Source organism: Salvia miltiorrhiza, unplaced genomic scaffold (assembly GCF_028751815.1).
Source record: "Salvia miltiorrhiza cultivar Shanhuang (shh) unplaced genomic scaffold, IMPLAD_Smil_shh original_scaffold_399, whole genome shotgun sequence".
Lineage (NCBI taxonomy): Eukaryota > Viridiplantae > Streptophyta > Magnoliopsida > Lamiales > Lamiaceae > Salvia > Salvia miltiorrhiza.
The window spans coordinates 253,275-279,991 of NW_026651541.1; the positions used below are offsets into that span (position 1 = coordinate 253,275).

General features: G+C 35.9%; 2 protein-coding genes across 2 annotated transcripts; one reads left to right on the forward strand and one right to left on the reverse strand.

Moving 5' to 3' along the window:
• The first annotated feature begins 10,904 nt into the window (after positions 1-10,904).
• LOC131004432 (uncharacterized) lies at positions 10,905-11,537 on the forward strand. The gene is made up of 2 exons (XM_057931124.1): positions 10,905-10,968; positions 11,052-11,537. Exons 1-2 carry the CDS (start codon positions 10,906-10,908, stop codon positions 11,484-11,486), a joined length of 498 nt encoding a protein of 165 aa, XP_057787107.1. The 5' UTR covers position 10,905; the 3' UTR covers positions 11,487-11,537.
• Positions 11,538-12,142: 605 nt separating this feature from the next.
• Positions 12,143-13,574, reverse strand: LOC131004434 (uncharacterized). The gene is made up of 2 exons (XM_057931126.1): positions 12,664-13,574; positions 12,143-12,591 (listed from the first exon to the last, which is right to left on the reverse strand). Exons 1-2 carry the CDS (start codon positions 13,572-13,574, stop codon positions 12,252-12,254), a joined length of 1,251 nt encoding a protein of 416 aa, XP_057787109.1. The 3' UTR covers positions 12,143-12,251.
• Between the last annotated feature and the right edge of the window lie 13,143 nt (positions 13,575-26,717).

Sequence of the window (26,717 nt, forward strand, 5' to 3'; positions counted from 1 at the left end):
AATTGGATGTGATCCCTACACATTAATTCTTATGGGAGTCCACCTCAAAAAATAAAAATAATAATAATAAATATAAGATCTGTGTAACAATGATCTAAATTTTGTCAAATTATATAAGATCAATCTTGGTACATACAGACAATGAATACTTTAATTTACTTTTTACAAATTAATTAAATTAAGGTTAAAAGAATTCCTCAACTTACGTAAGCTCTTACGCAAACAAAGTTTGTAACTAGATAAACCGCGCGCAAACATTTCATAAAGTTCTTGAAATTAAATAATTACCTTAGAAGTAGCATGTGAGGTCTCGTTCAGTTTATCATTCCCTCCCTCGATCACCCCGCACCAAACAAATTTTATATACTTATCTATGAATCTATTTTTCATATTTTCAGCACTTTATTTTTTAATAAAAGAGTAAAAAACACATCCAGTTAATTCATTTCTGTACTTTATAGATATTTATACAAGTTGTTTGTATGTCAGTATGTCACTTGGCAGTAGATGAATTTTTCTATGTTTTTCTCCATCGACGAGCTCACACATTTCTCTTGCATTATTAGGTTTATTTATATATAATTCTTGTGTACGATGCTTATAAACAAATAATATATATATTCGTGTACTCTGATGCATAAAGTGTAGCACTAATATTTAATGCCTTATAATTAATTGAACCCTCGTGAAACAATCATGCTTATATTTAAAGGAACAAATTAGTGATACGTGTAGTGAAATAACGATCGATGAGTTAGCATGTTTTTTAATTTGTTAAGCCCACACTCATTGGTAAAATTATAGAGTGTGACATTGACGCACACCAATAAAAAAATAAGCATTTTGCACTTTTTGCGCGAACATGCGATACTGTCGTATTTGTGCATGATTGCAATTATATGAAAAGCTTTAATTTCTTGACAAAGAATGTAACATACATGTATTTATTTGCTATTTAATCAAGTAGGTGCATGAATCCACAAAACCTCATACTAGCTAGGAGGTAGACCTATGTATGTTGCAAAGGGTAAAGTCCATGCTAGATCACCCCTAATGAGGATCACCGCTCGGATTGCGACACGTGGCGTGTCTTTAAAGAGGAAAAAAAACCCATGAACCACCCCTTCCAACTCGGTTCAAATTTAAAATAAACCACCCTTCTGAATTTTTCAAATTATTGTACAGAATACTCTTCTTCATCGGACAACTGAGAAATTCTCTGAAAGTTTGAAGATTTCTTGCATCGACCCCACGTGTTACGTTTTTCCTCGTTAATTTGTACAAGATCCCTCATCGGTTCACATTCTTACAACATTTGTTTTGGTGAAAGGTAAATACACGACTAAATACACCCACCAATTCCGGTCCAAGTTTTCACAGCAAAGTCGTCGATCAGCCTAACGCAGAGGGAAAACATACTCCAAGTAACAGTTTATCGAGCTATTCACGTGAGATCTAAAGTTCTCTTTCTCGCCGAAGCTTAAGGAAACTGGGAATTTAGTTTCTCGCTGTTTATTTTAATGTTTTTCGTTTTGTTTTAGACGATGTTTTTAGATTTTTGTTATCACCTCATCTCATCTCAAACTTTATTTGTAATGAAGTCCAGCCCATGTATTTGATGAAATGGCTGCTACGCGAAATCTGGTTTTCTGAAAATGTACTTGCAATTATGTGCATACCATCTGTTTGATAAAATGCGTGTGAGACTAATTAAATGAGAATGATTAAGTAAAATAGCTAATAAAATTGAACAGTAATAATAATGAAATGAAGTGTTTTTTTGTAGTACAATATATAGTATTAAGTCAGAGGTTTAAAGTATTTAAGCTAAACTATAAAGTATTATCATTTGTAGTATATTTACTCTATATTCGTGTATCAACTATTAATATACACTATAAATGCCAAATTTATATACAATATAAATTATTAATTATTAAATATAAAATAAAGTAGAACCAAAATTTACAGTTTCCAATATACACTATATACTATAAAGTTTTAAATATAGAAGATAGTAAAATATATGTTTGTATTGTACACACTATAAATTTTATAAAATAAATATAATATATGAAATATATAAAAAATTCTGACAATAAAGTATAAAAAAAATTTATACTGTAAAGTATATACTACAAAATATATATATAAAAAATAAAGTATGTACTGTAAATTATTTAATTTAAGTTTAAAGTATATAGTATAAAATAAACTTGATAGTATATTAAGTAATATATAGTGTTAATATATAAGAGTACCCACTTTTATATAGTAAAAATAAATTTTAGCCACTAAAAAAAAAACATAAAAAAATACTCACTTTTTGTGTTAAAGGACTAAATTACCCTTCTATATAAATGGGCAAACCCTAGCCTCCTCTCATTCTCTCATTTTTTTTCTTTCTCTCTTCTCTATCTCTGCACGCTCTCTTCTCTCTCTCTCTGGATTTCTCTTTTCCAAGCGGCGCCGCCGCACGCTCCCACGGCCACTGCCAACTCCGTCGCCGACGACGAGGCCAGAAGCAGAGCTACCAACCCCGGCAGCGGCGCGCCGATTTCTCTCCCTCTCTCTCTCTCTCTCTCGGTTTCTGCTTCCGATCGCATCCAGCGAAGCCTGGCCTCGGCCGCGCCGCCCCGTCCTTCACCACGCCGTCGCCTCAGCGCCGCGCTGCCTCCGTCGCCCACCATTTAAGGAATCTCGTCCTGGAATTGGCAGGGAAGAATACTTCAGAAGCTTCTCTATTTGGTGCATCTGTCCATAAAAGTCAGCGGAACAGAAAGTGATGCATATAGCTTGACATATGTTGATGTTTTCCTACGCAAAACTCTGAAATTGCAGCTAGTGAATGAAAGGGATGCTGGTGTGTTCATAGTGAAACTTGGAGATGATAGAGATTGTTGAAGAAAAATGGTGAATCCCAGTACTATGATTTTAAGAAAGTATGCCATCTAGAAGAGAAATTTTTTGAGGAAAAGTTGAATTCAATTTGAATTTAATCGGAAAAAAATATAAGTAACGAAGAAATTGATGAAAATCGCACAATTTTGTACAAATGTTCTTGAATTCACAACCAAGTTTATGAATTCACAACTGAATTATCGGCGTTGGTTGTGAATTCACAATTGAAATAGTGTTGATTGTGAATTCAAATTTTATTGGTTGTGAATTCACAACTTGAAAATATATTGGTTGTGAATTCAAGTTTTATCGGTTGTGAATTCACAACTTGAAATAGTGTGGGTTGTGAATTCACGCGAATTCACAACCAATAAAACTTGAATTCACAACCAATACTAGAATTCGAGTTGAATTCACAACCAGTGAACAATGGGTATTTGTAAATTTTTTATATGTAAGGGTAAAATGGTAAATGTGCGTATTTTTTTAAGTTTTTATATTAGTGGGTAAAATTTATTTTTACTATATAAAAGTGGTTATTTTCAAAATCCACTCTAATATATATATTCTACTATTTAGTGTAATTTTTGTAGAGAAATATTCTAAAATAATGTTTCAAATAAACATTCGTTTATATGATATTTGCAACCAAAGTCCTTTTACAGCTTTTATTTATTATTATTATTGTTGTAAATATTTATCTAAATTAATATTTTTTTCTTTATTTTACTTTATATCTATTTTATTTTATATTTTAAAATATAAATATTTATCGAATATTTTCGAATACCCAATCGAGTATCATAATTCTCGAATCGCAGTTGATACTGATCGAATGGAAAAAAAAGTATTTGTAATCATATTCGAATCATAAAATTTCATATTCGAATCAACCTATATTATATATAATCAATATGTAGTCATTATATTATATATAAGCAATCTATAAAGTATACTAAAAAGTAAATTATATCAATATTTTGTGTTGTATAATTTATATATTATCTACCACGTATATGGGAAATCTAAAGTATAATATATAGTTCGAGCCTATTTAGTATACTATATAGTTTACTATAAACTATATACAACGAAAAATTACTCTATAGTTTAATCTATTAGGTTTAATATACTTTTTTTTAATATATTTTGTTTAGTAATTATTTAGAGTAATCTAAATAGTTTATTATGTAGACTAAATAATTTATAATTTAGTATAATCTTAGTAGTTGATTATAAAGTATATTATTTACTATGTCATTCTGAAGTATTTTGTTCTATATTAAACTAAATTACTAAATACATTAGATTTTAGTATAGTATTTAATCTACAATCTAAAAATATTTATTTCCAAAAAAATCTTGTTCAAATATAGTTTAATATAACCTTTTTACAGTAATTTAATTTGTTTATAGTTTAATAAATAATATAATAGAAACGATTTGTTATAGTTTATTTTGTGTATAACAAATTAAAATTACATCTAAAAAAGCGCATGTAATTATCTCAATGAACCTTTTTACATGAGATTTGAACATGTGTCTTGTGTTTAAATTGAAAAAAAAAGCGCATGTAATTATCTCATTGGTTTTTTTTTTCAATTTAAACACAAGACACATGTTCAAATCTCATGTAAAAAGGTTCATTGAGATAATTACATGCGCTTTTTTAGATGTAATTTTAATTTGTTATACACAAAATAAACTATAACAAATCGTTTCTATTATATTATTTATTAAACTATTAACAAATTAAATTACTGTAAAAAGGTTATATTAAACTATATTAGAACAAGATTTTTTTGGAAATAAATATTTTTAGATTGTAGATTAAATACTATACTAAAATCTAATGTATTTAGTAATTTAGTTTAATATAGAACAAAATACTTCAGAATGACATAGTAAATAATATACTTTATAATCAACTACTAAGATTATACTAAATTATAAATTATTTAGTCTACATAATAAACTATTTAGATTACTCTAAATAATTACTAAACAAAATATATTAAAAAAAAGTATATTAAACCTAATAGATTAAACTATAGAGTAATTTTTCGTTGTATATAGTTTATAGTAAACTATATAGTATACTAAATAGGCTCGAACTATATATTATACTTTAGATTTCCCATAATACGTAGTAGATAATATATAAATTATACAACCCAAAATATTGATATAATTTACTTTTTAGTATACTTTATAGATTGATTATATATAATATAATGACTACATATTGATTATATATAATATAGGTTGATTCGAATTTTTGATATTCGAATATGAAATTTTATGATTCGAATATGATTACAAATACTTTTTTTCCATTCGATCAGTATCAACTGCGATTCGAGAATTATGATACTCGATTGGGTATTCGAAAATATTCGATAAATATTTATATTTTTTAAAATATAATATAAAATAGATATAAAGTAAAATAAAGAAAAAAAATATTAATTTAGATAAATATTTACAACAATAATAATAATAAATAAAAGCTGTAAAAGGACTTTGTTGCAAATATCATATAAACGAATGTTTATTTGAAACATTATTTTAGAATATTTCTCTACAAAAATTACACTAAATAGTAGAATATATATATTACTTAATATACTATCAAGTTTATTTTATACTATATACTTTAAACTTAAATTAAATAATTTACAGTACATACTTTATTTTATATATATATATTTTGTAGTATATACTTTACAGTATAAATTTTTTTTATATTTTATTGTCAGATTTTTTTATATATTTCATATATTATATTTATTTTATAGAATTTATAGTGTGTACAATACAAACATATAATTTACTATCTTCTATATTTAAAACTTTATAGTATATAGTGTATATTGGAAACTGTATATTTTGGTTCTACTTTATTTTATATTTAATAATTAATAATTTATATTGTATATAAATTTGGCATTTATAGTGTATATTAATAGTTGATACACGAATATAGAGTAAATATACTACAAATGATAATACTTTATAGTTTAGCTTAAATACTTTAAACCTCTGACTTAATACTATATATTGTACTACAAAAAAACACTTCATTTCATTATTATTACTGTTCAATTTTATTAGCTATTTTACTTAAATCATTCTCATTTAATTAGTCTCACACGCATTTTATCAAACAGATGGTATGCACATAATTGCAAGTACATTTTCAGAAAACCAGATTTCGCGTAGCAGCCATTTCATCAAATACATGGGCTGGACTTCATTACAAATAAAGTTTGAGATGAAATGAGGTGATAACAAAAATCTAAAAACATCGTCTAAAACAAAACGAAAAACATTAAAATAAACAGCGAGAAACTAAATTCCCAGTTTCCTTAAGCTTCGGCGAGAAAGAGAACTTTAGATCTCACGTGAATAGCTCGATAAACTGTTACTTGGAGTATGTTTTCCCTCTGCGTTAGGCTGATCGACGACTTTGCTGTGAAAACTTGGACCGGAATTGGTGGGTGTATTTAGTCGTGTATTTACCTTTCACCAAAACAAATGTTGTAAGAATGTGAACCGATGAGAGATCTTGTACAAATTAACGAGGAAAAACGTAACACGTGGGGTCGATGCAAGAAATCTTCAAACTTTCAGAGAATTTCTCAGTTGTCCGATGAAGAAGAGTATTCTGTACAATAATTTGAAAAATTCAGAAGGGTGATTTATTTTAAATTTGAACCGAGTTGGAAGGGGTGGTTCATGGGTTTTTTTTCCTCTTTAAAGACACGCCACGTGTCGCAATCCGAGCGGTGATCCTCATTAGGGGTGATCTAGCATGGACTTTACCGTTGCAAAGACACATTTCGCTTGCTTCATGATTTGCTTAATTCCAACAAGAGTTGTTGACTTTAAATATGGAGTATTATTTTCTTTAACAGTGGCCAGAAAGTCCATGTCCCCCTCTTTTTAATAAGTGGAGTAATATATAGGGGAATGGAAGCTAGGGTATAAAATGATAGAGTAATAAAATATTTAAAATAACATGATTGATTTTTTTCGTTGAAACGAGTTTTCAAACAATATTCCTGTCAAACATATTAATTTAGTAATTTAACTGTAATTGCTCATTAGTCTAACGAAAATGTTTCTTGTAGGCAGGTCCAAGTCTCCAAACTAGTCATGGTCAAAGCTTTCTTTCTCCCTGTCTCTCTCTCTCTCTCTTTTTTAATTATTATTATTTATTATTGCGATGATAGCTCGATTAAAAGATGCGATGGAGAAATCGATTTCATAATATTCTTTCGATTATGGAGTATAATCCATAATTACTAAGTTAATAGTGGAAGGGGAAGATTCTTAAAAATAAAAGTCTCACTATTAATACTTAATAATTTAAATTGATGCTTACATATATAGTTTCATGAGTCATGTGTAATTGCAATGTTCCGATGCTGACAATTCACTAGAGACTTATAAGGAAATTTAGTGAGCACAAAAATTATTGCACTCTCAAACACTATGGGCATGTTTATTTGTCAGGAAAGTAATCTGAATTGGGATTGTTATTCCTAGGAAAATGATTCTATGGAAAATGAATCCTAATAGATTCATTATCCAGTGTTTGGAAATATCAAAACTAATTATTAGGATTCTGGATTGTATCATTAAATAAATATATTTAATTAATATATGTAAGAATTAAAGTGATATTTACTCTTAATTTTCAATAATTCAGAATATAATTTTCGAGATTTAAAAAATTATTTTCAATAATTCAGAATATAATTGATAGTGTGAAAATAGTTCAGGGTTTAAAGTGATATTTACCCTTAATTTTATAGTAACAACAAAGTACATTATTAAGATTAACTAAATGATTTATAATTCTAAAATTAAATTCATTTTTTTTCTTAGATAATAATAATAATAATAATAATAATAATAATAATAATAATAATAATAATAATAATAATATTAACAATAAGTATGATTCATAATTCTAAGAATTAAATTATGATTTCTTAAAATAATGCATGAATGAATGAATGAATGAATGAATGAATTAATTAATAATAATAATAATAATAATAATAATAATAATAATAATAATAATAATAATAATAATAATAAGTATGATTCATAATTCTAAAAATTAAATTATGATTTTCTTAAAATAATAATAATAATAATAATAATAATAATAATAATAATAATAATAATAATAATAATAATTTTCATTTTATAAAAAAATAATATTGGATATATATGTAAGTAAGAATCCTGAGAATGAGGAAAAAGAATACCTAAGAAAAGCTAGGAATAAGAATCCTGGAAAGTTGTACTACTTTCCTTGTTTTCAGGATTCTGATTACTTTCTCTATCTGACAAAAATTTAACCAAACACAAGAATTTAATATTTTGGAATCAGATTACTTTCCCAGGACAGAATCCGTGCCAAACAAACATGCCCTATATATATCTATGTTTCATGGTTATATTGTCGACGCAAATCATTTTATAGTCATATTTCATAAATATATCAGTTATATAGCCTTATTTTTCAATATACAAGTTACATAATCCTTTTTGCCTGAAAGTACTATTATACCCTTACATATTTTTTCCCCACAAAATAGAAATTCAAACTCTCTCTCTCAAAATTGAAATTGCACAGCCATATTAAAAAAAAAATCGCTCGCCCTCTCTGCCGTCCGCCCCGTCGCCATCGAAGCGCAGCCACACCCCCTCAAAGCTAGCGCAACCACGGACGCCCAACTAACCCAGGTCGCGCGACCTGTTCTGCCGCCCCTGTCGCACTTCTCGTCGTCGTCGTCTGCCGCCGAACTAGGGCTCAAAGCCCAGCCCTTGTCGTCCAACCCGTCGTCGACCCTTGTCCGCCGCTGAAGCCCCCCTTGGCCGCCGCCGAACTAGGGCTCACAGCCCAGCCCCTGCTGCTGCAATCCGTGAATCGAGTACTCGATGGAGTACACCACCAAGTACTCGATTGAGCACTCCATCGAGTACTCGCCAGAAATTATTCTCTTGTCTCTTTTTTTCTCCGCTAAATATGTGGTTTGTATTCTTGAGTACAAGGGACAACTAACAGATGGAGCCTGTATTCTTGAGTACAGGTGGTTTGTAGAATCCAAAATATTTTGGCTGACATGTGATTAAACTACTCTTTTAGAAGTTTTGTTTGAAAACTAAACTATTTTTATTTTATTTTTAATTGATGTGTGGTTGGCTATAATATTTGATGATTGAATGATAATTTAGTTGATTATCATATTTGATGGTTCGATTATAATTCGCACAAGCGTATAACTCGTTAATAATTAGATGTAACATAATTATGATTACAAATCTCGAGAAAATAAGAAAAATTGAAAATTGTGCAAGATATACACTGAGTACTCGATCATGTACTCGATGCCATCGAGTACCCATCGAGTACCCATTGAGTATACCATCGAGCAGTCGGTGTATTCGATGGTGCTATCGAGTACATGATCAAGTACCCGTGGTACTCGATGGAGTACTCGATGGCGTTCTCCATCGAGTAGTAAAGAACAATGATCGACGGAACGCTTCATATCATCAAAAATAATGAGAGAAATAGCAAAATTGAAGATTGTTCTTCACTACTCAATGGCATTCACCATCGAGTACTCGATCGAGTAGTGAAACAATGATGATTTTTTTTTATTATCAATTATTGTGATTTCAACCCACGTTTCTTATTTGTAACATCAACGAGAGTATATTTGGCTACTATATAATACGAGGTGTGATCATCATTGTCGGTATTACATGTTTCAATTGAACATGTGACACATATTCTAATTTTGAAAATAAAAGTCCACACTATCACTTATGCAGTAGATATACTACACTTCAATCATTTACTCTAGTGCAATAGCTAAATACACTTAATATATTTATTTTTTCATTGAGTTTAGCATAAGCGCGTTATTTAAGATCGATGGACCGCTTCATATCTTTAAAAATAATGAGAAAAATAGCAAAATTGAAGATTGTTCTTCACTACTCGATGGCGTTCACCATCGAGTACTCGATCGAGTAGTAAAGAACACTGATGATTTTTTTAGGGTTGGAATTAAATCTACCCACATCAATAAAATGTCTTGCAAAACTACCCACTTTGAAAGTCAAAGCCGAAAAGTACACTTGATGGTGATGGGTTGCTTGGTTTTTTGTAAAAGTTCTTACACTTTTCTTACACAAGTACAATTGTGTAAGAAAATGTGTAAGATAGGTAGTTAAAAATGCACAAAACCAGATAAATGTGCAATTATTGTAAGATGATTGACGTATAATGCCCTAAGTTTGAAAATAATGAAGGTAAGTTTGTGTATAATAAAACAGTAATACGAGGATGCAAAAAATTGTACTTTAAGTATATTTGGAAACAAAAAAAAATTCTAAACCTAATGTATACATTATCCGCCAGTAAAAAATAGCCGCTCGAAATAGCCGCCGGGTTTTTTATCCTGGCGGCTATTTCTAGCGGCTATTTTTTACTGGCGGATAATGTATACATTAGGTTAAGAATTTTTTTTTGTTTCCAAATATACTTAAAGTACAATTGTTTACATCCTCCTATTACTTTTTTATTATACACAAACTTACCTTAATTTTGTATTCTTTTTTTAAAATATATTCTATGAAGTAGAAATACATAATAGGCTTGTATTTAGACAAATTTGGATCATAGTGGTGCAATAAGTCTCGAATTTTTTATTTTATTTTATTTAACATGAATTAATATAGCCTAACACATAAAATAATAGAAAATGTTGGATAAAAAATATATATAATCATATATTATGAAACGGTAAAATATTAGAGATCCTACCACATATGTATCCGCCAGTAATCAAATATTTCGATGATGAATTCACGCAGTTGATGTCAGCGTGGCGGGAAATGTTTCCCGCGAAGGCAGAAGGGCGGTTTAGATATTCCGACGGAGTTTTTGCTTCGTGGCAACCGCATTCCAAGAAGATGTATATGGTGCATGGGCAGGGGGTATCTTCGACTCATGGCGATTGGATGAATGCCACAACGGTACACATATATATCTACAGTATAAATATGTTGGAGTAGTTCATTTTTTATTTCCTCTTCACCAATTGCATTTGCGTGTGCAGCTCATTTTGCCTATACATGTGTGTGGACGTTACATTACATGCCGAGTGGATTTGCTGAGTGGAGTTTGCGACATCTTCGATTCGCAGTTGTTCAAGACCATGCCGCAGCCGCGCTTTGATGTGATCGCCGCCCTATATCCGCTGCAGTGCCTGTTGGGTAAGATGCTTGAAGTGTCCCAGTGGTTCGCAAGGACCACGATTGTCGACAACCCGTTGGAAAACCTCCAATGGCGAAGGTTGAAAATCCAATATGCCGACGAGAATGAGCAGTTTCAGCAGCCAGATCAATGCAGCTCCGGTGTTTTTGCGTGCATGTATGTGGAGCGTCTGATATCAGGCTCGCCGAGCCTTGCGTGGGGCAATGGGCACGCCGCCGACTATAGGCGCAAGATAGGCAGTAGCATCTACGAGTTTTGCATCCCCGCATCGAAATAGCTTATGTATTTGTACATTTAAATGATAATTATGCAAATGACGTTTTGATTAGAGGTTGCAGTATCTTTTTGAGTATGTTTATATGATTTTCCACTTGCATCCTAGATAAAATTATGAAATAAGATGATTAATGCAACTAGCCGCCAGTAGATAATTATCCGCAAGCAGTAGCCGCTTGAAAACATTTCAGCGGCTAATCACGGCGGGTAATTAATTTCTGGCGGCTACTTGGGCTAAACGTCTTATTTGATAGTTTAATGCATAAAAAAGCATACTTTGGGTGTTTTATGCTATTAACAAAACTTTTATATAAAACATTGTTCACTTCTCCAAAGTCTCATTCATAATTTCAACTCATAATTGTTAAGACATGTCCATGTTGGTCATTACTAAAGGCGTGTGTTTTCTGCTTCAAATATTTCAAATCAGGCAACACAATAGCTTCTAAAACATCAAAAAACCGCTAATTATCAAAGTATCCGCCAGTAAATACATATCCGCGGCCAGTAGCCGCTGATGTTTATTGTTGGGCGGCTACTAGTGATAAACCATTAATTACTGGCGGATAGTGAGCATTCCATGGTGTTTGCTAGTTCATCGATATTATGCAAATGACACCGCTTCGAAATTTATTCAATCAGTATCCAATACTCCCAACTTCAGAACATCACTTACTGGAATGAACTAGCTCTACTGAATATTCAATCAGTATCCAATACTCCCAACATCAATATCCATCGAAATTTAATATAAAAGGTAATTAAACTACTGCTCCCAGCCCGTACCCTTGCATGCTCTACGTGTGTGGCCAGGCGAGCCACATAGACCACAGGTTTTGGGTGCTCGTTTTCCCAGACTACTTGATGCATCCGCTGTTGTGGTCCTTTGAGTCGGCCTCTCACCAGCTGAAGGAATTCTAGATTCTCTTGGTCGACCAGCTTGTCGACGAGAAAGGTTTGGCAAAACAATATCAGTTGCAACTTCAAACGGAATTTCCCAGTGCTCTAAGGGAGGCAAGTGATTTACTGGACCGGAGTATGTTTGAACCAGTGAACTCCGCAGGTAGTAAGCTTCCACGTAATCTTCCACTGGCTCTTTCGCCTCACTGCGAAAAGAAAGATTATATTTAGTAGGCATCTAATAACTGTAATTTTATAATAAAATAGATTTAGCATACGTAATGGCTGCGATCGCATGAGAACACGGCATGCCGTCCAGGTCGAATTCATTGCATTCACAGCTCTTCGCTTGAAGGTCAACCATGAAGCGACGATCACCAGCACGAACCCTGTATTTTCTCTCGGAGGTCCTCTTCGCAGTGTAGCGACGACTCTTTGAGATCTCCGCATTTATCTTCTGTTTTGCCTCTGGAGTAAGAAGGTCATCGCTCTCTTCCGCAGACGCAAGCCTGTCATTGAACCACTGCTCCAGAACCATCCTGATTGCCTCCAGCATGGAGCATATAGGAAGGCGTCTGGCCCACAACAAACGGGCATTCAAAGCCTCGGCAGCATTAGATGTAAGAAAACTATAACGGGTCACCGGACTTTGTGATCGTGCCCACTTCTCAGGGCCTACGCGCATCAACTTCCCGTACGCCGCCGGCTTCAATTGAGCCATAGCCGACATTGCACGTGAAAATTCTGAGTCCGTGTAGGCGTATGCAGCCTGGCGGAAAAGCTCAACAACAGCTTGCCCGTAGCCCTTAATTTTGTTCTGCAAGTGGTAGTAGCAAAGACCGTGAGTAGCATTTGGTAACTCGCTCTTCACAGCATTAGCAATGGAGACATGCGCATCAGAGACAACTAGTAAGTTGTCGGGCTGACCAAAAGTTTGTCTCACATTTGAGAGGAACCACTTCCATGACTCATCATTCTCGATCGGCCCGACACCAAATGCCAACGGAAAAACTTGCTTGTTTGCGTCTTTTGTCACGGCGACGAACAAAATGCCATTGTTCTTCCCCTTCAAGTGTGTGCCGTCGACCACAATCACTGGCTGAAGCGAAAAGAAGAAAGGTGTGATGGAAGCCGCAAGAGCAAGAAACAGATGTTTGAACCGGTTGTTTTCGTCTACTTCCAAATCCATCACGGTGCCTGGATTCGCTTGACTTAGGGCATACAAATATTTGGGCAGAAGAAGGAACGAATCATCAATTCGACCGTATATCTTCTCTAAGCTGAGATTTCTTGCACGCAGCGCGACATCATATTTGATTCTGACGCCAAATTCACGTAACAACTCCGACATAATAGATTTCGGCTTAATGACCTCTCCGTCATCGCGTATTCTTTTTTCCACATAAGCTGCAACCACATTCGAATGTGCCTTTATTCGTTTCAAAATGCCCAACTCCCCTTCGCAAGAGTGCTCTTTAAACTTATGCACTCCCCACATCCCTCCGCCGTGACAAGATGCACGCACATCGAACTTGCACTTATCAGAGTGCTTGCACTTGTAATAGAGGCGTCCCTGATCTGAGCGTACAACTTTTGCCTCAGCCCCTTGCTTCATATTCCAGAAGCCAACAGCAAGGACCAATTCTTCTTTACTGTTGTAAAAAGAGTTCTTCCCCAAATCAGCAACTCTGGACAGCTCACTCTCGCGAGCAACGAGCGAAGTCGTGGCGTCCACTGGAATCAACGGAACTATCCAATTAGATAGATCACCGGTCGAGTCCGTTGGATTTCCGTGACGGGTTCTACTTTGTCGGATCCAACCTGCTCGCTCGGTCGCCGTGAACTCTATCAGATCATCGTCTAATAAATCCTCAGAGGCGGCAGAATCTGTGCCCGACTCGTTCGTTGGATCGTATTCTTCGTCTTCTTCATCAGAATCGTCATCAGGTTCTTCGGCTTCGTCTTCAGGTTGTACGGCTTCATCCGTCCGCACCTGGTTGAATCTCCCGCACATTTCATTCAGATTCCATGCGGATTCGTCCAACGGTTACCCATCCCATGAAAAGTACTGTGTTGGAGGCGCGTTCTCGCGAGCATGATACGACGTCTCATACTGACTAGATTGTGCTTCATCATCTCCGTATCCTGAAGCCTGGCCAAAATCAAAAGTAGGGATGTATGCTTCTTCGACCGGGTCGTTGTTGTGCTCAACGTACACCATGGGATATTCGGCAGTTTCCAACAAGCCTTGCACATCATCGTCGTCACTTATTACGCATTTCTTCTCCCTTCCAAACCGATTGGTCGCCAAATAATACAATTGATAGTTCGGGCTCAACGAATGCGTTGTCATTACATTGTTGATGTTGTATATCAGGCTCGCAACTGTTTCATTTAAGAGGGGAAGGACCTCCGTAGCCCCGCCAACATAGTATATACCATCGACGACTCCGTTGTATCTCACATATATGTATCTCACGAATTCCATCTATAAAACCACATAAAATATAGTATTAAAATACGCTTAAAACGTTCAAAACATCACAATAAGCTCGAAAAATGAAGTATCCGCCAGTAAATAATTATCCGCAATCAGTAGCCGCTGACCTTATGGGCTAGGCGGCTATTGTTGGCGGATAATGAAATTCTGGCGGATACTTTGTTTGTTTTGTTCAAAACATTCAATTATATTAGAAACAGGTTTAATATTTCTCTAAAATGCTTTTAAATGTCAGATAATAAAGAAATTCATTAAAATAATGTAAAACATGCTCTCAACGTTAAAAACAACATACGATTAAACATGCAAACTATAATTTATACAAACAATACAGGAGAATCACCTTTTCGGGCTGAAATTCAACACAAATTGCCTGCTCTCGCACAAAACCACTCAAATCTTTAGAGTATGCCTGAATTTCTGAAATTCAAGGTGAGTATTTCAATTTGTGTTTTGGTCATTCACAAATGTAGCCTTATAAGGACTAAACTTGATTCCTTACAAACGTTTCACGTGAAGTGTAGTGTTCATTCAATATGGCTTCAACCTATTATTGCATGTCACCTCACACATGCATAAAATTAGCATTAATGCCCCACTACAACCAAAATTTTTGCAGAGTCACCTTCTCAGTATGTACTTTTAATTTTTTACTATAAAATTAACAAAAAAAAAGCAACAAATACAAAAGAGTAATGCGTATGTTATATTTAAACATTCATAACAAGCTGAAAAATTAACAATTATACATATTTTGACATAAAATAATATTTTCGGCCTCACAGACCCAGTATCCGCCAGAAAATCGTACAAAGGACCCAGTAGCCGCCATACCTTTTTTGTTAGCGGCTACTGAATTTAATGGCGGATACTTTACTTTTTGGCTATAGAATATTATTTCATTTCCGAATATATGAATTTCAAAATAATTGGTATATAATTTCTTATTATTTTATGTGCAAGTCTATTATTTTATGTGTAGTCAAATCATGCATAAAGTGAGTGTTATTACCCCCACTATAATCCAAATTTTGGCAGATTCACTATCTCTCATATTTCCCATCCATGTGTACTTCTTGTACTGTAAATATTTCACTATCTCTCATATTTCCCCTTGTAAAATTAAATAAAAATCTAAAAATAACGGTGCATATGTAACAATAAAAAATCACGAAGGATAAAAATTCACAGTCATGTTAATTATGAAAAAAAAAATTTTTTTGCAGCGAATAACACAAGTATCCGCCAGTAAATAGTAGCCGCTGAATAGTAGCCGCCAGTAACAAACTTCAGCGGCTACTGCGGCCGGCTACGAATTACTGGCGGATACATGGTTCACTGGTTTCAAAAAAAAAAATTCTTAAGAATTGACATATTTGTGTTTTTTTTGGCCTTCTTATCAATGTTTGTAACATACAAACGTCCCCTAATTTATTATAAATTTGCAAATCTATTTAATCTTATAATGCATGAAAGTGACGTGAGTTGACATTTTCTCACATTTTGTACCAATTTTAACTGTTTTCTTACACAACTCTTACACAATTTCCATCATCATCAACTTTTACACAAAAAACCAAGCAACCCATCACCATCAAACTTGCTTTTCGGTCTTTGACTTTGAAAGTGGGTAATTTTGCAAGACATATTATAGATGTGGGTAGATTCCCCTATTAACACTTTTTTTTAATTATTGTGATTTCAACCCACGTTCTTGTTTGTAACGTCAACGAGAGTATATTTGGCTGTTATATAACACGAGGTGTGATAATCATTGTCGGTATTACAGGTTTCAATTGAACATGTGACACATATTCTAATTTTGAAAATAAAAGTCCGCACTATCTCTTATCTAGTAGATATACTACACTTCAATAATTTATTCTAGTGCAATAGCTAAATACACTTAATATGTTTATTTTTTCATTAAATTTAGCATAAGCATGTTACTTAAGATCGACAGAACGCTTCATATCATTAAAAATAACGAGAAAATAGCAAAATTAAGATTGTTCTTCACTACTCGATGGAGTACTTGATGGCGTTCACCATCGAGTACTCGATTGAGTAGTGAATAACAATGATGATTTTTTTTTCAATTATTATGATTTCAACCCACGTTTCTTGTTTATAACGTCAACGAGAGTATATTTGACTATTATATAACACGAGGTGTGATAATAATTGTCGGTATTAAATGTTTCAATTGAACATGTGACACATATTCTAATTTTGAAAATAAAAGTCCACACTATCTCTTATGTAGTAGATATACTGCACTTCAATCATTTACTCTAGTGCAATAGCTAAATTCACTTAATATGTTTATTTTTCATTGAATTTAGCATAATCATGTTACTTAAGATCGACGAAACGCTTCATATCATTAAAAATAACGAGAGAAATAGCAAAATTGAAGACTGTTCTTCACTACTCGATAGCGTTCACCATCGAGTACTCGATCAAATAGTGAAGAACAATGATGTTTGTTACATCGTTTGTAATCTAAACAATGAAAAAAATCATTATTCGATACGACACTCGATAACACCATCGAGAACTCGGTGTACTCGATGCTGCTATCGAGGTTATGAGTACTCGATGGCGTTTCGAGTAGTGAAGAACAATGATCGACGAAACGCTTCATATCATTACAAATCTCGAGAAAAGTAACAAAATTGAAGATTGTTCTTCACTATTCGATCGAGTACTCGATGGCACCATCGAGTACTCGATCGAGTAGTGAAGAACAATGATGGTTTTTTTCTTAATATCATTACAAATCTCGGAAAAAATGGCAAAATTGAATATTGTTCTTCACTACTCGATGGAGTACTCGATGACGTTCACCATCGAGTACTTCATCGAGTAGTAAAGAAAAATGATGATTTTTTTTCATGAATCAATCAAGTACACATCAAGTAATGAAGAACAATAATATTTTATTTCATGAACCAATAATCATATAACATTGTTTATAATCTAAACCATGAAAAAAAATCATCACTATTCTCCATTACTCGATGGTGTACTCAATGCCTTTCACCATCGATCGAGTAATCAATCGTGGATCATGTACTCGATCGAGTAGTGGTCAGATTTTGTGAAACCACACACCAACAAATTGTTGCTCGTAATTATGAAATAGACTGATTGTTTATTAGGGCCTTGATTATGCCTTGATGACTGGAGGAAAAGTTACGAAGATACATCTATTGTTTGATTGGGCAAAAAAATCCAAGGGTTGCACTTCATTGATGAAGCAGATGCATTTTTGTGCGGGTGGTTGGAGACAGCGACGCGCACGGCGGCTGGACTTGCGGCGGCGGCACTGCAATGACGCGAACGGTCATGGCTGAGTTCAGCAAACGGTGGCGACGCGGATGAACGGCGGCTGCTACAATCAACGGCTGCATTCAATGACGGTGGAGGCTGCATTCACGGCGGCGATGCGGACGGCTGCAATGCGGCGCCGAAGACGTGAAGAAGAAAGGTGAAGAAGAAACGTGAAGAAGAAAATAAATAAGTGATGGAACATAAAACCTCACCCTAATTAAAACAGTAAACAACAACAAGATTTACGTGGTCCGGTCATTAAGACCTACGTCTATGGAAAATCTTTGAGTGTTTTCACTATATCGATAGTGTTTACATATTAGAAGTGAACTAAGAGAAAAATGAATCCCTTAACTCTAATGCTAGACCTTCTATTTATAGGCACAAGTATAAAACTAAAGGCCTTTGGGCCCATGAACTCCAATAAACGGGCTTAGGCCCTTATTACAATGATTTCTAGCTTCTGCTTGAGTTTTCAGCGCAGGGAGCTTCGTTGTTTATTGCCTGCGCATGCGCTTCGAGTTCTCTTGATTGCGCAGGCACGCGTCCTTCATACTTCGTTTTATCTGCGCAGGCGAATCTTCTTTATATTATCCAAAACCTTCAGTTAAATAGCGCAGATGGAGGATTTAGTCCTCATCAATAAGAAAAGAAAGAACTTATAAAATAAAAAAACGTGTTATAAAATATAAAATATTAAATAAAATATATAAAAGTCAAAGGGTATTATAGTCTTTTTAAGCTTAAAATGGATGTTTAACTTATGTATTATAAAGTGGGGCTATAAAACTCATGTTTTTATGAAAAAAGGTTATATGTGATAATTCCCACTATATTGTCCCCATATGCATGGAGTCGACAACATTAATGAATTATAAGCAACCGCCTCAAAAAAAAAAAAAAAACCAAGAAGAAGAAGAAGCAATTTCTTAATTATTGAACTTTTTAATTGGAGAGAAACATTAATTGTTATGGAAAAATAACAATAGCTTCACTTAACACATTCCAATAATAAACGCGACCATTATACTTTTCTTCATCTTGCTTATGCTAATTTCATTAACAAATCCTACTTGATTGACATCATACATAAACATTTGATGATAGTATTATGCTAATGCGATAGGACATTACATGTGGCTATATTAGACTAGAAATAAATTATTGACGATCTGCCGCGCCTGTATGTATCTAACACCGGATTAACAATAAAAATACTCTCTCCGCCCATCAAAAATAGTTTTAAAGGTGGACGACACGAGTTTTAATAATAATTGTTATTGTATTATGACTGGAGAAAAGGATCCACTTAAAAGTAGTGTTTATAATGATAATTAATTATATATATATTGTGACTGGAGAATGGAGTCCACCATGTGATAAATAGTTTTCAAAAATGAAAAGGACCCAAAATGACAAAAATAGACTATTTTTTTGTGCACGAAGGAAGTATATAACAATTAAAATATTTAAGACATTGAAAACAAATGACACTATTTCGAAAATGACACTAACAACTACATGTAAATGACACTAATACTATATCGAAATGACACTAACACTTGACATTCGGGTAGAATAGTCCATTTAGATTAAATCCGGATCAGGATTCGAATCGAGTACTACCCGAGTGTATTGTAGGAGATTTAGTGGTTTTTGTAACGGTTAACCGAATCGTTATTTAGGTACAATTACAGTTAATGAAATTTGACGAAATTCCAGTACGCATGATTAACAATTTTTTTTGTTCTATTAACCCATAACTGAACCATTTACCCACCCTTATTAGAGTCTTTCTCCCGAAGCCCACAATGATGCATCTTTTTTAAAGTACTTTAGCTTCTCCTCTCTTCTCTCGCTCTTCCTAAAATAAATTTCCTCCATAGTCATGCTTCTCCATTCACCTGATCAAATTTCTCGAAATTTCCTCCCTAATGATGCTCTAAGTAATTAATAATAATCATAATATATATTCCATTCGTTTATGAAAATTATAATAATTTGAATATTCGTCACAATTTTCAATGTAATATTTGATTAATTCTATGTAGTAAAGAAAGAAATTCATTATTTTATGAAATTAGTGGTGAATGTTAATTTAAGTGTGGCCAAAGAAAAAAAAAAGGTGTTTGAAGGACATTATGACTTAGTACATTTTTCTCTCTCTACCTTTCTTGCTCTCTGGGGTTTTGCAAAGGTTTTGAGAATAATTCGAATTTTCTCCTCCTCGCTAGATTTTCTCTAGGGACTTGAGAGAAGAGTCTTCATCGCCGTCGACGGTGTTTTGTTTCTCTCTGCCGGGGAAGAGATTTGTGTTCTGCAGCATGGACCCAGAAGAAATCCAACGATTGGTTGATCAGCTGAACTTATCGGAAGAGGCCGATGGTGCCATCGTAGCCATTTCGGCCTCTCTGACCGAAAAATTAAAAGTTAATACAGATCTCTGCTTGGTTGGGAAGGTCTTCGTCGGAAAGCAAATAAGCAGTGACCTTCTTCTTTTTCACCTTCCGAACATTTTGATGTCCCCAAGAAAAATCGAGGTCGAGGTTGTTGGAGCAAACCTGTTTGTGGTTCATTTTTCTTCCATTGCTGACCGTCAACATGCCTTTAATGGAGGTCCTTGGCATCTCTTTCAGGATCTCCTATTATTTGCTGAGATTGAAGGGTTCCAAAAACCCACTGATGTCAAATTTGAGTTTTTCACGGGATGGATTCAGTGTCATAACTTACCGGTGGCTTGTATGCATCCGGAAGTAATTCGAAAGATTGGGGAAGAAATTGGTATGGTGGAGGAAATTGATTTGGGGGCGGGTGGTCTTTGTTTGGGTCGCTTTGCCAGGGTCAGGGTTCGGTGGCTTCTGTGACAGCCTCTCAAACGCTGTGTGAGACTTCTCCCAAATGGGGAGCAGTAAGGAGCTATTATTCTACTCCAATATGAGAAATTACCTAACTTTTGTTTTAACTGTGGAAAAATTGGGCATTTATTGCGTTTCTGTGAAGACCAGAAAAGTACGAATGATTCTTTAAAATTTTGTACTTGGCTTATAGCGGCAAAACCTACTGATCTTAGAAGGAAACAGGGTATTCCTACTAAGCCCTCCCAAAGCACACATTCTCCTAGTAGGTCGGAAAAAGGGGAGAGCCACCCGAATCCAGGGAATTAGACTACTTTGGTCAGGATGAACGAGGGACATAAGGAACTCCTCTCTCCTATGGAAATTTTGACTGAGTTTACCCAAAGTGATAACCGGCCTAAGGAGGCCTTAGGAGCAGAGGGGCCTTCTTTGGCACTTACTGTTTTCACTGGAAAGCAACCGATGGGCAAGGGGCCTGTTTTGGAGACGACCACGGGGAAAGGGAGCTCAACATGGAAGAGGAGGGCGAGGGCGATTAAGGGAGAGAAAAAAGTTGGCAGGAGGAATCCAGAGATGATCCACAGAGGCGGCCGGGGAGGCAGAGGAGGGAGAGGATGGAATGGGGAGCTGAGAAAGGAGAGGGGGAGGATTTCTGGTGAGTTCTGATCTGGGCAGCAAAGGTGAGAGCATCGAAAATTTTCTGGTTACTTCTGTCTGTAACGAGGCTCAGAAAGAGACTTTGGAGAATAAGGTAGTGGGACAGAAAAGGGTCGGGAGTCCCATCTTGAGCGAGGGAGAGGAGACTCCTATGAGTAAGGTTCCCCGCAAGTCAGAAGTATCATCAAATTTACCAGCGGTGGAGGCTGCATCTTTGCAGCCCCGCCGATCCCAATGAATTGTGTCGTTTGGAATGCCCGAGGTTTGGGGAAGCCAAGGGCGTTCCATGAGCTTCGCCGGTTGGTGTCCGGTGTTTCCCCAACTCTCCTGTTCATTTCGGAAACTAAGATTTATTCGCGAAGAAGTGAGAGATGGAAGTATATCCTTGACTTTGATGGACATTTCGTGGTTAATCCCCGGGGCTCCAAGGGGGGTTGAATGTTTTTTTGGAAAGCGCCTTTTTCTGTTGACATTAAGAGCTTTTCAAGTGGTCATATTGATTGTTTTGTGAAATGGGAGTCTTTTGTTTGGCGTTTTACTGGGTTTTATGGAAATCCTGATTCATCACATCGCCATCATTCGTGGGAGTTGTTGAGGCGTTTGGCGGATGGAAATCCCTCCTCTTCTCCTTGGGTCATCGGAGGGGACTTCAATGAAATCATCTGTCAGTAGGAAAAGCGAGGGGGTCCGAGGAAACCATGGTCTCTTATGATGGCTTTTCGCTCGGCTTTGGATTTCTGCAGGGTTAAATCTGTTAAAGGAGATTCCGACTTTACGTGGAGCAACAACAGAAAGGGTGATGCCCTGGTTCACGAACTTCTTGATCGTTTTGTGATTAATGAGCAGATGGAGTTGGCTTTTGAGATTAACAAAACTCGCGTCCTGGACTGTTACGGTTCGGACCATAGAGCTGTGACTTTGAGGCTTGTGCCTCGCGACGAGGGTTCAGCTGTTGGGGGCCAGAAAAAGTTTCACTTTGAGCAGAAGTGGTTGCTCGACAAGTCTTTTACTCCAGACTTACTTTTGGAATGGAGGTGGTGGGGAGGACAGCCGCTCCATGAGAGACTCTCTTCATGTCAACTTTTTCTCTCGAGATGGGATCGATCGGAATTCAAGAATCCTTCTAAAACTATTGAAGAGCTTAGGAAGAAGCGAGTGAAACTTTTGAATCAGACGCCCGATAAATGGGCCACCGAGGAACTGCTTCAGTTAGACAAACAGATTGAACGTCTCCTGGAGGCGGACGAGATTCACTGAAAGCAAAGGTCCATGGCTAACTGGCTTAGCCTGGGCGACAGAAACACAAAATTTTTCCACTCTTTTGCTTCTGAAAGGAAGAGAAAAAATCGTATTGGCTACCTTCTTGATCATTTTAGGGTACCACGAAAGGATGAAAAAGAGAAAGCGCATATTATTCCGTCTTTTTTTGAAGATATTTTCAAGTCATCGCAGCCTGGTTTTGATGATTTTGAGAGGATCACGAGAAATATTTCACGAACTCTGGATGCCTCGTCTATTGCCGTGCTCAACAGACCCTTCTCGAAAGAAGATGTCAGACAAGCTCTTTTCCAGATGAACCCACATAAGGCCCCGGGGCCTGATGGTTTTCCCCTTTTTTTCTTTCAAAAGTACTGGGGAGAGATTGGGGATGATGTTTCTAAAGAAGTTTTGCATATCCTGAATGATGGGGCTAGTGTCAAAGATTGGAATTCCACTCATATTGTTCTCATCCCCAAGTTTAAAGGTGCCTCTAAAGTCAGCGAATTCCACCCTATAAGCCTTTGTAACACCATCTATAAGATCGTGACAAAGGCTTTAGCTAATCGTTTGAAAGGTATTTTGGATAAGATTATTGATGATACCCAGAGTGTTTTTGTTCCGGGAAGGCTGATTTCTGATAACATTCTTGTGGGTTACGAGTGTATGCACATGCTCAAGAGCCAACGGCATGGAAAATTTGGTTTTGCAGCGGCTAAATTAGACATGAGCAAAGCTTTTGACAGGGTCGAATGGGGATTTCTCGAGGAGATGCTGCGTTCTCTGGGTTTTCCTCAAAACTGGATTTCTTTGATTATGGATTGTGTTTCCTCTGTGCAGTTCTCTTTTTTTGGTGAATTCTAAAGTCTATGGTTCAGTGTTTCCGACTCGGGGACTTCGTCAAGGATGCCCGCTTTCTCCTTTTTTGTTTGTCTTATGTGCTCAAGGTCTTTCTTCGTCTCTTCATCGGGCGGAGGAACTTAGGCATTTTGATGGGTTGAAGGTGACGCGAACTTGTCCTTCGGTCTCACATCTATTTTTTGCCGACGATAGTCTCTTATTTTTTAAAGCAAAGGAGTCTGGTGCCATTGCTATCAGGGAGGTTCTTGATTTGTATGCTAAGGCGTCGGGCCAAATTGTTAATCTTGAAAAATCTGCAGTGAGTTTCAGTCCCTGTACCAAGGAGAAAGAAGTGAAAGTGGTTACTTCTATTTTGGGTATTCGAGAGACCAAGGGGCATTCTATTTATCTTGGCTTGCCTACTTTTGTTATGCTCCAGAAAAAGATTCAGTTTGATTATCTTAGAGAACGGGTTTGTAAACGTCTTAGCTCTTGGAAGTCCAAGCACTTCTCGGTAGGTGGGAAAGAGATTCTCCTTAAATCCATTGTGCAGGCTATTCCCACTTACACTATGGGATGCTTTAAGATCCCCGATGGCGTCCGCCGGGATTTGGAAAGGGCGTGTGCCAATTTTTGGTGGGGAGAAACGGACAAAGCCAAGAAATTGCATTGGACCTCTTGGACTACTCTCTGCAAACCAAAGTCCAAAGAAGGTATGGGTTTTAAGAGCCTGGAGGCTTTTAATAAAGCCCTTTTGGCAAAGCAATCCTGGCGACTTATTAAATTTCCTGACTCCCTTGTGGCGAGAATCTTAAAAGGAAAATATTATTGTGATAAAGATATTATGGAGGCTGAGCCGCCACCTAATTCCTCCTATTCATGGAGATCTATTTGTTGGGGAAAAAAGTTACTTGCTAAAGGGCTTCGTTGGAAGATTGGGGATGGTAAATCTGTGAGAGCCCACGTTGATGCCTGGATTCCGGGGTTTGGAGATGGTGTGGCAGCGGGCAAAGGCATAATTGATTCTACTGTGTGTGTTAATGAGTTTACTTCCTCTTCCAGCTCTTGGGACGAACAAAAGCTTGATTCTTGTTTCCTGAGCTATGTGAAGCAGGCTATTTTGGCTATCGATCTGGACACGGGCAGGGGAAATGATTCCAGATATTGGCGCTTCGACGAGAAAGGGACCTACAGTGCTAAGTCGGGGTATTTGACGGAGGTGGGATATTACAATGCAGACCAAAACACTTCTTCTCTTGTGACGGAAGCTCAATGGCGTTTTCTTTGGGGCAGAGATCTTCCCCCCAAAATCAAGATTTTCTTATGGCACTTGGCAGGAGACCGGATTGCTGCGGATTTGAATCTTAAACGGCACCATATCCCTTGTAACGGAATCTGCTCCTGGTGCAAAGCAGACTGGGGGACTTCTCCCCACTGTTTGATTTTTTGTTCCCGGGTTTCTTCTTCTTGGAAGGCTTCAAATTGGTGGCCCCTTCTGAAGTCGTGCGCTCATTTGTCGATGAAAGATATTTTGTGTAAGCTTGGGGAGATGTTGCTTGAGGAAGATTTTAATCTTCTTTGCGTTTGCCTTTGGTTGATGTGGAGCAAGCTTTGTGAAATTAAGCACGGGAAAGATCAAGTCCAGCTTGACACCATGGTGGAGAGTTGCGCGCTGATTTTGGGCTCTTTCCAGGAGGCCAGAGCCTCCATGGACACTCAGCAACGCCTTCTTCTGCGGGAGGGCGATCGGCGATGGATCCCACCGAGAAAGCATCTTTTATGGTTGGACGTTGATGTGGCAAGGCCTGCTGGAGGCGGTGCTTCGGGCGTCGGTTTCGTGGTTCGTGACTGGAAAAGAGTTCCTTTTGCTGCGGTTGCTCAGAAAATTGGTTATACTACCACTAATTTGATGGGTGAGTTACATGCTATGATTCTTGGCATTGGCTTCTGCTTACAAAATGACTTTGGTCCGATCGTGGTGTATTCGGACTCTCTCTTAGCGGTTCATGTGGCAAATGACGACAATGTCAGTCAAGAGGCTTTGTGCGACGAGCTTCATGAGACTTTCGCCTATGCTCGAGAGACGTGTGTTCTTGAGTTTCTGCATGTCCGTAGAGAAGCAAACTTCGTTGCCCATTCTTTAGCGAAGTTCGCTTCTCTTTGTGATGGTGTAAAGATCTGGAAGTCGGGCTTCCCTAGCTGGCTACTGGACTTGATTCATCGAGATTTAATATAAGTTTCTTTGTTTCTTCAAAAAAAAAAAAAAAAGTGTGGCCAAAGATGATTATTTTTGTAAATAAGGAGTATTTTGTAAGGATAAAAAATAAAGAAAATATATGGATTCATGTTCTAAAAAAAATGTCATATTTATTATAGACACCAAAATTAGCGAAAATACAATAGTTAGTGGAGGGAGGGAGGGAGTACTATATAAATATTGTTCATATAACTAACAAAGGGAGGGAGTACTATAACTAACAAATCCGACATTACACTCTTGCAAGTAGCAACGCTAGTGTGAAGGCACAAGCGCAACTTGCAATTTATTTTTCAAACTTTTAACTTCCGACAAACGAGGGATGTCTAAATATTCCAAGAAATCCAAAAATAAATAGATCCAAACATTAAAGAATTAGAAACAAATACATATTACAAGTAGCCTCAAATCTCAATAATAGTAACCTGGCACCAACATTATACCACATGGCAACAGATTCAAATATATGCTGCACTCTATCCAGTAAACTAAAATGCCAAATGTCGTATCAGATCATATATAGTATTAATAATTTCCAAACATTATTTAATCTCTTATTCAGTAAATCGCAAACAAATACAGTAAGAACGCATAATCGACAATTAGATAACTTAAATAATAATAATACTA